The sequence below is a fragment of the Hibiscus syriacus genome, unplaced genomic scaffold, assembly GCF_006381635.1.
Source record: "Hibiscus syriacus cultivar Baekdansim isolate YM2019G1 unplaced genomic scaffold, ASM638163v2 tig00111810_pilon, whole genome shotgun sequence".
Taxonomy (NCBI): domain Eukaryota; kingdom Viridiplantae; phylum Streptophyta; class Magnoliopsida; order Malvales; family Malvaceae; genus Hibiscus; species Hibiscus syriacus.
The window spans coordinates 1,330,294-1,346,728 of NW_024063186.1; the positions used below are offsets into that span (position 1 = coordinate 1,330,294).

Here is a 16,435-nt window from a genome sequence, read left to right on the forward strand (position 1 = left end):
ATAAAAAAGAAACCAAGGTGGGAGTGGATTTTTTGAATGTCATGGCAAATTAAGAGAGCTTACTTAGAAAATCTTTAAGTTTGTTGAGCATGGATGGGATACAAACACGCACACACCCACACAAAGAATCTTGTTCTAGAATGCAGTACTTGAATTCTCAAAACTAATCTAGCATGTTGAAGCCATATGTGTTGAGGGCTGAAATTTTATCTCATAAGACTATTCTGCTTCTGAACTTGTCAAGGTATTTTTGTTTTGCTTATTACTATCCATTGCTTGATGATAAGCAATAGCTTAATTTTGGGGGTGTGATAACTCCGTAAAAGGTCACATTTTGGGACCTTTTCACTTAAGTTATTGAATGTCTAAGAGCTCATTTAGGACCATGTAGATGCATTTAAAAGCATTTAGTTACATGTGGTGGAATTTGGTTTGCCGCGGCATTTTATTTTTAAAGAGATGCTGCCTTATGGGAAAGGTGCTTGTCTGATGATGTGCAAGAACTGAGAGCAAGAAAAAGAGGAAAGGAAATGTCGTGACATCAGGAGATTGTTGAGAATAAAAATGTCAAGTTCGACTGGCATTTCGAAAGTGAGCAAAGTGCGAGAAGATATTTTTAAGCCAACTGTCTCCTACTCTTCGAGATCTCTGCCCGAGAAATCTGCCTCAAAGATCCGCCTGGAGGGATCGGTGCTGCTACTGCCGGTCATGCTGATGACGCCTCCTATCCCTGCAGATCTTGTCTGTCCTTGGGCGCCTGCAATGGGATCATGCCGGTCACTCAGCCAGCAACCCAGGTTGTATCATAGCCTGCTCTGCCCGACTCCCAAGCAACTTAACCATGGTTTTGGGATTTCCTAGGAAAGTCAACACCAAGTCCTAGAATTAATTTTTCCCCTATAAATAAAGGATGAAGCCATAATGAAGAAGACTTTAGTTCCACCCGGATTTGAGCTTAAAAAGTTAGAGAGAGAATGTCTCACTTTTCTCAGTCAATCCTACTTGCCGTGGCATTTCTCCTTGACAAGCTTGAGGGAGTGGCGTTCTAAGTGTCCGAGAGGAGTTAGTTCGCTGGGGGGCAGTTCTTGGTGGCCGAGGGAAGCATCTGGAAGTGCACGTCCAAGGCTTTCTCTCCTCCCCTTAGTTCTTTTCTTTCATATTTTTTTATTGGGTTGTAAGGAACGAATGAAACTTACTTTGTGCTTGTTTATTTCGAACCCCACCATGAACTAATCCTATTTGGTGGGAGTTCGCTTGGATGTTTAAGTTTTTATTTCAATAAATGGTTACTTTTCTATGTTTTAATCTGTTTTGTTTATGAAACTTAATGCCTTAAGGTTGTAGGAGCTACGAGAGTAGCTTTTCCTTAAGAGGTTTTTAGGGTTTGAGAGAATACCTTGGCAAAATATCCTTAGTATTCTAGAGAAACTAGGGATGAACTACATAAACAAGGGGTTCTGGGTAGTAACTAGGCCTAATCCACCTTAGAAAAAAGGTTAGGATTTCATTCGACTAAGAGGAGTTGTGCAAGAACTATAGGTTAGATGTTATTGCTGCCGCAAAAAGGTATTGTCGAGACATATCCTGTTATCTGGACTAATAAGATCATTGCAGAGGTTTACGCCAATCGGTTTTGCCAGGGCATCTTTAATCTATCGATTCCCTTACTAGAGATAGCATAGGGAACCTTAGTAGACTCTGTCGGGCAGGATAGGCATAGAAGAAATACCATTCGGAGAAATAGACTTAGATTTTCCCAGTGACTCCTATCACTCATTCCCATAGCAGCTTGTCGTGTGAGAAAGCTAAAGTCCTACATTTTAAATCTAGTATTTACATTTTACGTTGCCTTGACATTTCCAGTTATTTGCACGCATCACAATTTGATTTGCCACGACATATTCATTTGCTACCACACTACCACTATTCTATTTCCACATCAATCATTCCATTTTGCCACAACATTCTCATTTGTATATAACATCACTAAGGTGACAAAGTAAAGTGTCTTGTCAAACTTATTTAATTTCCTCAATTCCCTGTGGAGACGATACTCAATTTATCACTGTATTACTTGTTCGATTGTGTATACTTGCACATATATCCGCACCCATTTATAGTACTCACAAATAGTGGACAATTACAAATTTTAGTCTAATAACTTACTATTATATATCAGTATCACTCGAGGTGCTTATCGAGCGAGCCAATCGCGAGTTGGACAGTGCTCGACTCATGCTCGTTAAAAATTTTGTTGCTCGATTCGACTCGTTACTCGTTAAGCTCGTTAAAATTTTGCTCGATTCGTGCTCGTTAAAAAACCTTGTTGCTCGACTTGTGCTTGTTAAGCTCAATACTCGCCTCGTTGCTCGTTTCGTTTCTTGTTAAGCTCACCAAAATTTTTATCTTATTTTTCAACTATAGGTAAAATATACTAATACTATGTAGAGCTTAATATAAACATAAATTGATAAAATTAACCAAAAAAATTAGCATAAGAGTGCATGAAACAAATTGCAAGTATAAACTCCAAAATAACAATAACAAAATACATTAAAATAATAATTCAGATTTAATTTTTAGGTGTAGTAAAATAATAATTAATAATTAACAATTTAATATTTTTTATTATTTATTAGAAAACTAACAGATTAATCATTTATCATCTATTAGTAAATTAGTAATTTTTTAATGAAATAATTTTTAAGATAACTTGTAAAAAATTATAAAAAAAAAAAATTACAAGTTGCTCGTGAACTTATCGAGTCGAGTTGAACTTTGCCCAACTCAATTCGTTTAGGTTTCCAGTCGAGTTTTTATTGAAATTTGACCGAATCAAGTTCCAACTGCTCATCTTATTAAGCACCCTAAATATCACATCAACTATTTTATAAGGGGTCTCTTCAAGCTTCTCTAACTCATGTTTTTCATTTTGTAATAGCATCTATATTTTATTCAAAAAAATATTAATTATTTTTATATGCTTGAGAATTAACTTTTTAAAAAACATTTAGTAAACAGGACTTTAAAATTTCGTTGAATAATATAAAAAATCATGAAACAAAGTCATTTCATTATAATAAAATAAAATAAAAAAACTTAAAATTAATATAAAAGAAATAAAAACAAATTATTTAAAAATATAAAAAAATAACTCGACTGAATTGAAATTACATCATTTAAAAATTAAAACTCTCGAAAAATAATCTCTCAACAACACAAAGAGGGTGTTTGGCAAACAATTTTTTGAAGAATTTTTAGCTTATTTGAGCATAAATAACTTATTGGTAGTTAAACCCTTTATTTTTAGGGTTTGATAAATACCTTTTTGAAAAACTTATTGTGCAAAATAAGCTGGAAACGAAAACGCTGGAAAATTCAGCGGCTTGAAAGAGTTGATTACAAAATAAAATGTTAAATGACATATTAACCTTATTTTTTCCATAATTACATCCTTACCGTAAAACCTAATATAATGAAATAGTCTTCATCCTAATATATTTAAGTTGAAATTTTATTTTATTATTCTATTTTTTAGTTATAGATTCTCAAATATATTTTAGATAAGAAAATATAGAAAAACAAAAAAGTAAAAAAAAATTGTAGTGTTGATATTTAATACGAAATTAATATTATGTATCAATCTCATAAGGTTAATATTTGTAAATATTAAATTTAAAAAATATATTCAAAATTTTCAAAAAATATTCATTAATTTTCTTAATGAATTTTTAATTCCTTATCAAAATCATCTTATCCAAATAATTTTACTCTAATAAAAATAAAGTATTATAACACATATATGTACTTAACAACTAAATGTATCATACTCTTATTTGTCATTTTACACATATAAGCTATCATCTATCAACTAAATTTTACCAAACTCTTCTATATAAATAGTTAATCAAATCAGTTTCTCAAATTAACTAATTAAATCAGTTGGTCAAATCAACTACCAGCTATCATTTAGCTGTTGTTTGCCAAACACCCCAATATGTCGTTTTATAGGCTAATGTCCTTATATAGGATAAGACTTCACTTGAAAGTAGATCATTTATAGTTACGATAACTTTCTCTTATTATTTCTAAATGAGTCAATGGCTTCTATTATAAATAAACTTTAAATTGATGATAAGAAGATGAAATTTTTTAAATGAATTATTTTGAATACACTAACTGTATGATAAGAAGATGTTCTGTCTCTTCTTCTTTATTGCAATGAACATTTAAATAAATAGTAATTTATAATAATTTAAATTAAATTCTAATAAATATATATTTTATATAAAATATTTTTCACTCATACAATATAAAAAAGTTAAAATATAATTTAAATTAAATTATTAGTACCGCGTCTATATTAATGATATATGGTGGATAAGGTCAAAAGTAATTGCATGAGAAATGAAGCTGAAGAACCAAAAGACTAAAGAAACAAAAGCCAAAACAGAATTACCTGTAAGCATTAATAAAAAAAAAGGTGAGCGGCAGGATTCTAACCTGCGTGGGCAGAGCCGACATGATTTCCAGTCATGCCCGATAATCACTCCGATCTATTGACCGATTAATCCAGATCGAATTTTGCAGAAATTCATTATGAGGATGCTCTACAAGTTAAATATTTAACTATATTCATAATCATAATAAATAAAATAATGATATTAATCTTCTTAGGTGAACATCATAATAAATATAGATTGGTCCAAATCACTTGTATGTTATTAGGACCCATACAAGTTACATTAATATAAATGCTTACATTTTATTGTCTAAAAATAACGGTTTATAAATCTGTAGCTCATTCATTAGAAATAGTAAGCCTACTCATGCAAGAAAATTATAAATAGACGGTTCACAATTTAACTACCAACAAGTTCTACCAATGGAATAAAATAAGACGTGCAGTTAGTTTAGAGAGTTAAATCTCTCAACAAGCCAAACCTTGAGAAGGAAAGAGCTAGAATATTTTAGACAGATCTTTCAAGAGGCTGCGGTTGGCAGTTGCAAAATCGATGTACTCCAGATACGAAATGTAACCGTCCCCGTCGGTGTCGATCTCCGACATCATCGACATAACTTCTTCCTCGGTTACGCTGCCAAGTGTCTGCAACGCTTCCCCCAGCTCCGATGCGGAGATTCTGCCATCCCTGTTCTTGTCGAAACGCTGCGATCGAAATAGCCTTCCCTCTGTCATCCATTTATTTTCTACTTTTTTTCAAATGAATTTCCAAGATATGTTGAAAAACTGGAGGGTGTTCTTAAAAGAAAGGATGTTGCATTACGAACGAATCACCTGTAATAATCATCCAACTGTTTTACTGACACTAAGGCAAGACATATATGTGGTTCATAGGTAATTATGGTAATGTACTCTGGAAAGACTAATTTTAACCAAGAGACCCAGTCAATAAAACTAATATATCCAACCGTTGGCTATTCACATACTCAATTCGTTTTGGGGGTGAAATTGAATGTTAAAGTTATTATTTTATTATATATTTAAAGTAGATAAATATAGATATTTTGAATATTTATTATCAAAATCTGTGTGTATTTATATGAACATAATCCTGATTTAGATTAAAGGAATTTCCTCTATCCTCGACAACAGATAGCAGAATCCATTCACTAAACCAATTTAAGTTGCATATAATACATACGCCTACTAGGAAACAGAATACAAAATCAAGATGCTTTCCATTATCATACACAAGAATGGAACAGCTTACAAGTTCACGGATGAAGGTAAACGTGATGGTAGAATATTAGTAGGTCATATGCGGATCGTTTCATTAACTTCATTCCGATCTAGTCCTGGTTGCCGATAGGAACTTGGAAGTCGCCTTTATTACAGTATGGGAAGAAAAACTTATGCTACAATTTTGAGAATAGCATCGATAACAGCTTCTCTAGTCGGCAAGGCAGGAATCGCACCTCTTTCTGTCACGGTCAATGCACCGCAAACGTTAGAAAACCATAGAGCATCCCTCAATCGACCCTCATCCTGCAAGATTCAACATTTTCCTTCGACTTGATTTAATATTTCGTACCACATTTACCGAATTTGGATTTAACCTAAGACAAAAAATCGGTACTGCTGGTGGAAATTCAGAGTTCAAATGGTTGAGAGAAAGAGAGATTAAAAAAGATCATTAGGATAAGCAGGTTAAATTTAAGTGTTGCTACTTAGAAGGGAAAAACCTGAAGCAAGGAAAGGTCAGAAGCAAGTTGTGATAATGTTCCAGCTACGAAAGCATCCCCGGCACCAGTGGTGTCTACAGCTTCTACCATCAAGCCCTTCACTCTCCCACTGAATTCCTGGAAAATGTGATCCATTTCTCATTACAGTTATCGGTGCCTTTTAAGATTCACATACCAGATTCTGGAAAATGTTGGACCAAGTACTATTTTTTTTTATAGAAATAGGAAGCCTCATTAAAAACCTCCCTCTTAGTAGTCCTTTACCCTAAGGCAAGAACCGACTAACGGAAGGAGGAAAAGAGCACCTCAATATATTGATGAAGAACCGATTACATAAGACTTAAATACACTCTTACCAATTACATAAGACTTAAACACACTCCTATTACACCTTTAAAACATACATACCAACTAAAACAAAGTTTACATTCACCCAATCCCCTCCTTTGCTAGCTTATCAGCCTCACAATTACAACACCTAGAAATCCACCTCACAATGATCTCTTGAAGGTAGTAAGAGTAGTCCGATTCCAATCTCTGAGAATACCCCTTATTCCCGCAATCATCCCAACACTACTAAGAGCCCCATCGACATTCATCTTAAAAAATCAACTGGAGGAGGACTCCAACATAACTCAGGCCTGTTCAATTCCTTAAAAGCATAAATATTATCTGCCAAGGAGGGATCACCAATTAACAAATCCACCTGAATAAAGAGTAGGGGTTACTTTGCTAGGAACCATTTAGCTAACCTGAAACGAACGATGAAAATCAGTGAAAATCTATCCAACTTTCCTTTTTCAAAGATGACTTCATTTCTTATCTTCCATACTGACCATAAAACTGCCTCGAAATAAACTTTCAAATAACAGAATTAGGCCTCAAATCAGACCATGAGCTGAGAATGGAAGGAGGATCAGGAGGTAGAGCTAGCAGAATACCCCAAAAACCTATTAGTTTGTTCCACAATTCCCACGAAACATGGCAAGAAATAAATAGATGTTGAGTTGATTCTTCACATTGATTACAGAAAGGGCAGAGAATGTCCTCCTCTATAGTAATCCCCTTTTCTTCGATTCCACTCTCACGGCTACTTTTTGATGGGATACTTGCCAAAGGAATGTCTCCACTCTAGGAGGAACTAAACCCAACCAAACCAACTTGTTCCATAGAAATGTTTCCTCCTTAAAAGAAGAAAAAGACTTTCTGCATGCTTTTACTGAAAACAGCCCCTCACCCATTCCATCCCACAACAAACAATCCTCCATTGAATCAATTAATTTAATGTCTTTAAGCCTATCCAATAACTCTACTAATTGAACCACTTTCTAATCACAAAGATTCCTCCTACTCCTAATATTCCACTCCCATCCATTCGAATCAAAGCTTCCAAAATCAGCCACATTGCCCCATTGATTTGATAAAAGGGCAAAAATCCTAGGGAAAAGAAGTTTCAAAGGAAAATCCCCAAGCCAAATAATGTGTTTTAAAAGGCGCGAGGCGCTCCAAGGCGATTAGCTACCCGAGAGCCTCAATTTTTTTAGGCGCTTTGAGGCGAGGGATTCACGTACGCGAGGCACTTAATTTTACAAAACATATGTAAATATTTTATAACCATACCTCAAACTCAAAACAACTTAATAATTAACTTAATAAACAAAAACACCAAGTAGCATATGTCATATTGTATCTCAAAAAGACAAATTAAAAACTCAATAATCAAAATGCCTAAAACTCATCATCATCATCATCAACATCAATCCCAAACACCTCCTCCTCCCCATCATCTTCGGAAAGTCTATTATCCTGTTCTATCTCTTCATCGTCTTCATCAATCAAATTTAGTATATTTTTATTATTTAATTAGATTTAATTCAAAACGGAATAAAACAAGTGAGTTTAGTATCCATATTCTAAAAAAGCCCATAAAACTAAAAAGAGACCCATTAAAAAAGAGTTCAAAATTTCAGCCCCAATTTTTAACTTCCCATGACCGTCAATGTTAATCAGGTCGTCCACGTGTGAAATAAAGAATCGTGGCCTTCAAGGTCACACTATAAATAGTCAACTTATATTGAAACCCTAGGGTTTTTCTCAATCGGCAATATCGTTCAAAGAGTGCCTCCTCTTCTTCTCTCCTGTTCTTCTCTTTCTCGTACAACTTTTCATTTCGCCTATTCTCGTCGTTTCTGTTAAGGTTTCTCCTACATCTAATCAGGGATAGGGCTGTTGATCTTTCTGTTGCAGTGCCCTTTTTACTAAGCAAATAATTGTATGTGAAATGGGTCATTGTACGTGAATCACTAAAAGCATCGCCTCGTCGCCTCTAGCCGCCTCAGACGACTAAATCGCCGCCTCATGTACTCGCCGCCGCCTTGGTGGTCGAAGGCTTTCTTCTAAACGCCTCGCCTAGCGCCTCAAAGCACCTCAGGCGCGCTTTTTAAAACACTGCCCAAATATCATTCCAAAAGGAGATTGATTTGTCATTACCTACTTGTAACTTTGCGTGAGATCTAAGGCAACCTCCAATGAAATCCTCCTTCATGAAGTTATTCACAATTCCTCTCCAAATCCAAGAGTCCTTATGAGTACCTTGTTGATATCCATGGAATGACGACTAACATTATGTTTGCTACATAAGAATTTCTTCCACATCGAATTTTTTTCATTTGCAAACTTCCAAACCCACTTTCCCAACAAAGCTCGATTGGTAATTTTCAAATCAACAACTCCCAGACCTTCACCACTCGTCGGATTACAAATCTGTTTCCAACTCACCCAATGCATTCTCTTCTTCTCAACTCTTTCGCCCCACAAAAAATTCGCAATCAAAGAATTTAACCTCTGACTAATAATTGAAGGCATCTTGAAAATAGATAGGTAGAAGATAGGTAAGGATGACAGTACTGACTTAATAAGCACCAAACTACCAGCCATAGATAAAGAATAAGCTTTCCACCCTACCAATTTCTTATTGAAGCTCTCAATGACCGGCTCCCACAATTTCTCCGAATTCTTTTTTACCCCTAAAAGAAGGCCTAAATAGACCGTCGGAAAGGAACCAATAGAGCAGCCAATAGTCGTAGCTCAATCTTCTAAGATATCATTCTCCACATTAATACCATGAAGTTTTTTTTAGCTAAATTAAGATGTAGCCCCGTCATTAGGCTATAAATCCTCAAAACTCTTCTGACATTTTTAATCTGAGTAATGGAAGCTCGACAGAAAATAATTAAATCATCTGCAAAATGGAGATGAGACAAAGTAAAGGAATTTTGTGTCTTGCCAAATGAAAACCGTTGAAATAGACCCGATTCAACAGCTTTAATCAACATCATATGAAGCAATTCACCAACCACATTAAACAAAAGTGGAGAAAGACTACAACCTTGTCTTAAGCCTTTAGCAATAAGAAACTCTTCTGTAGGTGACCCGTTCACTAAAGCCGATATTGAAGCTGTAGAAATACACTGAAAGATCCAGGAACACCACCTCTCACCAAAACCCATCTCTTTCATTAGCCTTAGAAGAATCTGCCAATCCACAGTGTCATATGCTCTGCTGAAATCCACTTTAAATACAACCCCTTTAAGCCCTTGTTTCCTCCAAAAATCAATGCCTTCATTGGCTACACATGCACAATCCAACAATTGCCTCCCCAGTATAAAGAAAAAGTACTAATTGAGACCATAGTTGTTAACAAATGACTAGATCTTTTTGTAAGAGATCAAATTATCAGATGAGTGCTTGATCATCAAACTCATTTTCATTGTGCTCAAAGCTCCAAGACACCGAAACATCATACTAAAAATATCAAAGCATGTAAAATCAGCCTTCGATTGGGGTTATGTTTTGGTTGCCCTATGCCTAGGGGAGAGCCTTTGTCGGCTCAAACTGACAAAACTTGCCCTATTTTCATCTTCCATCTAAAGGGGCAATTCCAGACATCACTGTTCTGAAGAATCCATACATCCAAATAACTTGCATGCAGGAAGGGAAAAAATGCCATTGAAACATATCTAAAGATCTTACCTGAGTGTAATAACGACAACCATGTGGGCCCTCCGTAACTAGAAGCAATTTCAGATTTGGGTGGAATAACATACGAACAACAGCATCATCATATGGATCTTCCCCTTGTGTTAGGAAAGAAATCTCATCTTCGCTTACCTGAAATTCACACATTAATTGAGATCATTGATATAGATACAGTACTTCCCTTCCCTTTTACTTTGTGCATCACACTGCTTTATAAGATCATTACCTTGATAATATCGGCAGTATCCCAAATGCTCATAATTCCTTTCCGGGCACTCTCTGCAGAGGGCCACAACGGAAGCCTAAGGTTGGGATCATAGGACAGAACAACACCGGCATCCTTTGCAGCTTTTGCTGCAGCAATGTGAGCTGACTTGCATGGTTCGGTAATAAGACTTATTGAACCATAATGAAATATTGTTGCCTGACAAAAAGATGGAAATATATAATTCAACCCACATAAAACAGAACATTTACAAAGGAAACAAAATTGTTGAAAAGTAAAAACAATGGGAACTATACAGCAATTATACAGGAACCAACATCTTCCAGTGCAGCGCCTAAAAAACAAATATAAGGGCTCAACATGATGAATACTAAAGTTAAAAAAATGATAAGGAAAATTAAAGGAAGATGCAAAGGTATTGACACCCGGAGTACTTTTTGCAATGAAAATATTTTTTGCTTCTATAACAAATTGGCCCGTTGCATTAGGTGATAATCAAATAAGTCTCTCGAGTGAAATGTTATCTCAACTGAGCCCTTATTTGAAAATTTGCAATCAAATAACCCCTAAAATTGGCTAAACATCTCAACTGAGTCATTATTTGAAAATTCTATAATCAAGTTTCAGGGGCTTATTTGATCAAAAATTATCAAATAAGGGCTCAGATAAGTCAAAATTTCACTCAGGGGATTACTTGATTATCGCCTAATTCAATAGGGGTCAATTTGTTATATAATCCAATCTTTTTGCATAAAAAGCTTCTCAACGGATCTATCATAACAAAAAGGTTCAAATCCGATTGTCCTTTTGAATGGTTGTTTATTTGAATTAATGAAAACGAAAACAGCATGAAAGTCACTCCATAACGCCAAACAGCATTATATATGCAATTTCTCACTCTATAACTTTTATATCTTGAGGATCATTGGTACTGTTTGTTTGCATATATATCGTCATTGTGTTTTTACTGTTATTTAATTAACAGTTATAGAGGCATCATACCTTCGTAACCAAATCAAAATCAAGTTCGTTTTCCTGGAGCAACATATCAGCACTAGGATTACGATAAAACATGAACTCACGTTCCCCATCACTCCTTAGTGTTACAAATGCTAAAGCAGTTCGTGCACCTGGATCAAAACGCATCCCTTCACTGTTGACATTATTCTCCTTTAATATGTTAGCAAGCATGTATCCAAATTCATCCTCACCAACCTGTCCACACCATATAATACATCAAATCTGAGAATATATATATATATATATATATATACTTGAAAGGAAAATAGGCCTCGTTTTAAGTTATTCTATATTTCTATTCAAGTTAGCCCCCTTTTACAAATTGGTTTTAGGTTGGATGCTTAATATGATATCAAAATTGTGGTTGAAAAAATGTTTTTTTAATAAATTATATTAAGCATCCAACCTAAAACCAATTGGTAAAAGGGGGCTAACTTGATTAGAAATATAGAATAACTTAAAAAAGAAACTTTAATCAAGTTAGAGCAGCCAAAATTCATAACACGAAAGGTATTATTAAAAAGGCGATGTTAATACGAAAGAAATTTTGATACGGAACTAAGAAAATGTAAGTTTATAGAACTGAAAATCCAACAGACAGAACTGAGAACCATCAGAATTTTTATAACCTGAATAACAAACAAAAATGAAAATACAGTTAAAATGGTACCTTCCCAATAATAAAAGCCGATGAGCCACCAAGACGAGCTATTCCAACAGCAACATTAGCAGGTGCACCTCCAGGAGCCTTTTTAAATGCAGGAGCATCTGCCAATGAAAGCCCACTGATAGTTGGGACAAAATCTATCAGCATTTCCCCAAAACAAACCACTAGAGAAGAGTCCTTTATTTCAGGTAATCCATCAACAGGAAGGGCTTTTCCTAAAATAAACATGGAAAAGATAATGATTAGCTTTGGAAAGTGAGACATACGGAAAAATTTATACAGTAATAGCATACCGCAGGTCAAAAAGAAAATTACGATTACATTAATAAAAAAATAAAGTTTAATACCGTTATCATTAGTCCAGCTCTATTTCTATGTTGAAGAGTTTGGTCAAGGCTAAACTTTAGTGTGTGCCATTCAATCATTACTACCAGAGTCGAGACACCCCTGACATAGCTAGATTTTCTATAGGAAAAAAATATGCATCAAGACACTGCAAATTATAATGCCCTCCCAGTATTATTATTAATAGAATGAAAGGGTCACCCATGGAAACGATGAACGGCTTGATTTGATTTCTTTCAGTTATCAACAATATTTCTTTTATAATCAATTCATTCTATTAGAAAAGCAATTTCCAAACTTTATCAGTTAAGATTTCATGGTGATCCCTGAAAGAGAAGAAGAGGGACAAAATGAAGAGTATAACCAACTGACAGCGGATATTCATGAAAACTAACCTATGATGATCATATAATACTTTAGCATTTAGTAAATAATTAAAGGTTAATGCAACGAAACAATGATTTCATGAGTTATCTTACCAACTGGTAAGAGACATTTGAGCATAAAATGGATTTCATAATCAACTGACAATAAATATTTACGAAAATTAATCTATGAAGATCATACAATACTGTAGCATTTAGTAAACAATTCTAGGTTAATGAAACAAAAGCATGATTATTAACTAAGGCATTTTATCCTATCCCATCCTTTTACAGAATCACCCTATTGCCACATTCACATTTAATTGGATATGTATTGATGCTTCAAAGTATTAAATTAAAGAGAACATCAAACACTAAGATTTTTAGCAGCTTGAATTTTAGGATTTAATGACAATTAACCACAAGCTTGACATATATGGTTACTCGTTTACTTCATTCAACTTCCATTTACTCAATGCTTTTTTGCAAAATGCGTTTTATTAACGAGCTTAAAGATCAAATCAGGGCATACATATTAAGAATGTAGTGGGCACGAATTTTCTTCATTCATAGTCCAAGATATCTTTTTTCTCTCTCATCCAATAAAGTTAACGGAAGCATGGTTAAATTCAACAGAGGACTTGTTTATAAGTTTGTTCTATTCTAAGGTATTCAAGACGTGCTTTATTTAATATGTATCACTTTGGTCCCTCTTTGAAAGACTTGATGATGCATAACACCAACAAGCTATCCCACGTTATGTGAACTTCGTTTCTGATAATCCTCTTTTCCATCTAAATTTAACAATTTTCTAGGATACAAATTGCCCTGAAAATGGCATCGGTCAACTCATCATTCAAAGAAAACAACAACAGCAGGCAAATTCTCTATGAAAGAGAAGACATATACGGTTCTGAAGATAATCATATGTGTTCTACCTATCCCGGAAACAATCATATAAAAATGAGAAAGTAAAGTTATATGACCTTCAATAATTCTAAAATAGTCTACCTAACACAAAACCAATTATTTGTACATGAAGAGTCCACAATGCCACATTTGTGGAGTTTTAAAACTCCACTGGTGATGTATGAAACAACAATCCCTCAACGTTTCAAACAACTAACCAAATAACACTGGCCATTTTCTCGGTAACTTTCATTCCTTAATAAAATAAGGTAAGCAAATAAGTTTTAAAACTCTTATTCTCCAACTTTCTAGATAACAAGACAACTACTTTAAATCCTTTACAGCTTTCTTAATTAAGCTTGAAAATCCCTGATCCATTTTTCCCATATTTCCAAATTTAGCTAATAACACTTCCCACTTGGATCATATTGAAAATTAACATTTTCCAAAATTGAATGTTCCACAAACTACAGCAACAACTATAAAAATAAAATTCACATTACTTAAAATAACCACGATTACCCCTAGCATTGTAGTCCAAAAACAAAGCTAATCATGTGATATCAAAGCAAAATTGATTATGAATTAAAAAAAATAGGCTTTTAACCCAACCCAAAAGAAACTAAAAATACCTTGGACATGCAATTTAGGCTTAGAACACTGAAAACGTGGAGGAAAATAATACCCAGGATCTCTAACTTTGACACGACCAATTTTTACGGACTTATTAAACGGGTACGAAGCCAAACTACCATATAGGCAAGTGGAAGTTGAGTAAAGAGCAGCCATCAAAGACTATAATTAGAAAATTTGAAAATGATTGAATTTGGGTGGATGAAGAATCGAAAAGGATTCAACTATATCGGAATAATTGGAATACAGGTGTTTTTTAAAAAAAATGGAGGAAAAATGATAAACAGAGGCAGCGAGCGAGAGTAATGGAGTAAACAAAGGGAGGATTTTGTCTTCCTTCGGCTGTTCTGATTTGCTGCTGTTCTTCATTCGGACTTCAAAGCCCAGGTTTTAATTGGAAAAATAATCCAATTCCTTTCCGTGAAAGGACAGTTTTTTTTAATCTTTTCAGGCTCTCATGCTGTAAATTTTTTTCTCTTTTTAAATAATTAAACAGGCAATCCGGGAAAATCACAAGAAATTTGGTTCAATAATTTTATTTTTTAAAAGTATATTTTTTAAATAGTTTGGGAGGATTAAGATGGGTAATATATATTTAATTTTTTTTTAATTATAATCATAATTAATTGATTTAGTGGGATGAGACATTAGATCCCTTAAATATGATCAATGGTTTAAACCTTGGCTTTTGTGAATGGAGTAAACATAATTGAGAGAGTTATCCTCACATATGTAATACACGATCTGGATTAGTTGGTTAATAGATAAGATATTAGTGATTAATTCAAAAAAATACATGTATAAGAATTTAATATTATAAAGATTTATGATTTTAGCAATTATATATATAAAAAATTTATGTGTCGTCAATAATTAACAAATATTATATAGTCACCTCGAACTATTCAAGAAATATATTATTTAAATTCCTAAATAAAAGTTTTTACCAATTATATGATATGTTTGACTTATTTGACTAGACTCATTTACATGAGATTTAGAGTGAAAATTTTCAGCAAGTTGCATGTAGATTAATTTGATTTAAAAATTTTAATAAAATATAGTTTACATGATATATCTTCTTTCTTCTAGATTCATTTTACTCTCATTGAGAGAAAAATATTGAGATGTAGTAAACAACTCGAAAATGATCAAAGGCCTATAAAAAAATAATCGTTCGTCACGAGCAGTTATTGAACTCCATCAAAGCCAACACCGAAGAACAGAAGCTTAGCAAATGACTGAGAAATAATTTTAGGATGTGATTCACCGGTTAATGAACATCTCGACAAAGCTCGGGTAATCGTTGAAAAGTCACCTCGAGAATGATGGAATGGGAGAGGTAGTGGCGCCTCGAGCGAGAGCGAGAGCGAGAGCAAGGGTCAAGGAAGATGTCAACGAGGGACTTTCTTTTCCTTTAAAACCAATCAACATCGAACTTCCCTTGTTTACGGGAAAGGATCCCAAGGAGTGGATAACAATCGTCTAGGATTTAGTTAACTTGTATGAAATAGAGGATAGTCATCGAGTAACTATGACCTCATTTAGAGAATGGAAGGAATCTTTAAGAAGTGGTTCTGACGGATGCAAAGACGAAGACAGTTGGTAAGCTGAGTCCATTTGGTGGTAGCAATTAAGAAGTGATTCACGTTACCGACATTGAATCGTTTGAGGGTCAGCTCAACAAGATCGTGCAAACGGTGACCTTAGAGGACTACTATACACGATTATAACCCCGGTGCTGCTACAAGGTGGGTTGAAAGAATTATGTAGACAACCTAGGTTTTTTTAGCCCAATGCGGCTGGCGGATGGATTATTTGACCTAATAGGGTACTCTAGAAATTATTGGGATCTACGATATTTTCTATAGTGTAATAATTTTTTATTTCGGACCCAACATTTTAATAGTTCCTTTAAAAAATTATTTTTTTAAGATTATTAAGTGAATTTATTTAAAAAAAAAATACGTGGAACTCGTCACTTCGAGGTGACGAGTTCTACAATATTTTTTTGCTCTCTAAAATGTG

General features: G+C 34.2%; 1 protein-coding gene across 1 annotated transcript; it reads right to left on the bottom strand.

The window, feature by feature from the left end:
- Positions 1-5,601: 5,601 nt before the first annotated feature.
- Positions 5,602-14,742, bottom strand: LOC120171022 (probable fructokinase-6, chloroplastic). Its single transcript, XM_039178837.1, has 7 exons — positions 14,407-14,742; positions 12,159-12,370; positions 11,471-11,683; positions 10,469-10,666; positions 10,237-10,374; positions 6,205-6,321; positions 5,602-6,007 (listed from the first exon to the last, which is right to left on the bottom strand). The coding sequence occupies exons 1-7, from the start codon at positions 14,561-14,563 to the stop codon at positions 5,873-5,875; spliced, it is 1,170 nt and encodes a 389-aa protein (XP_039034768.1). The 5' UTR covers positions 14,564-14,742; the 3' UTR covers positions 5,602-5,872.
- Between the last annotated feature and the right edge of the window lie 1,693 nt (positions 14,743-16,435).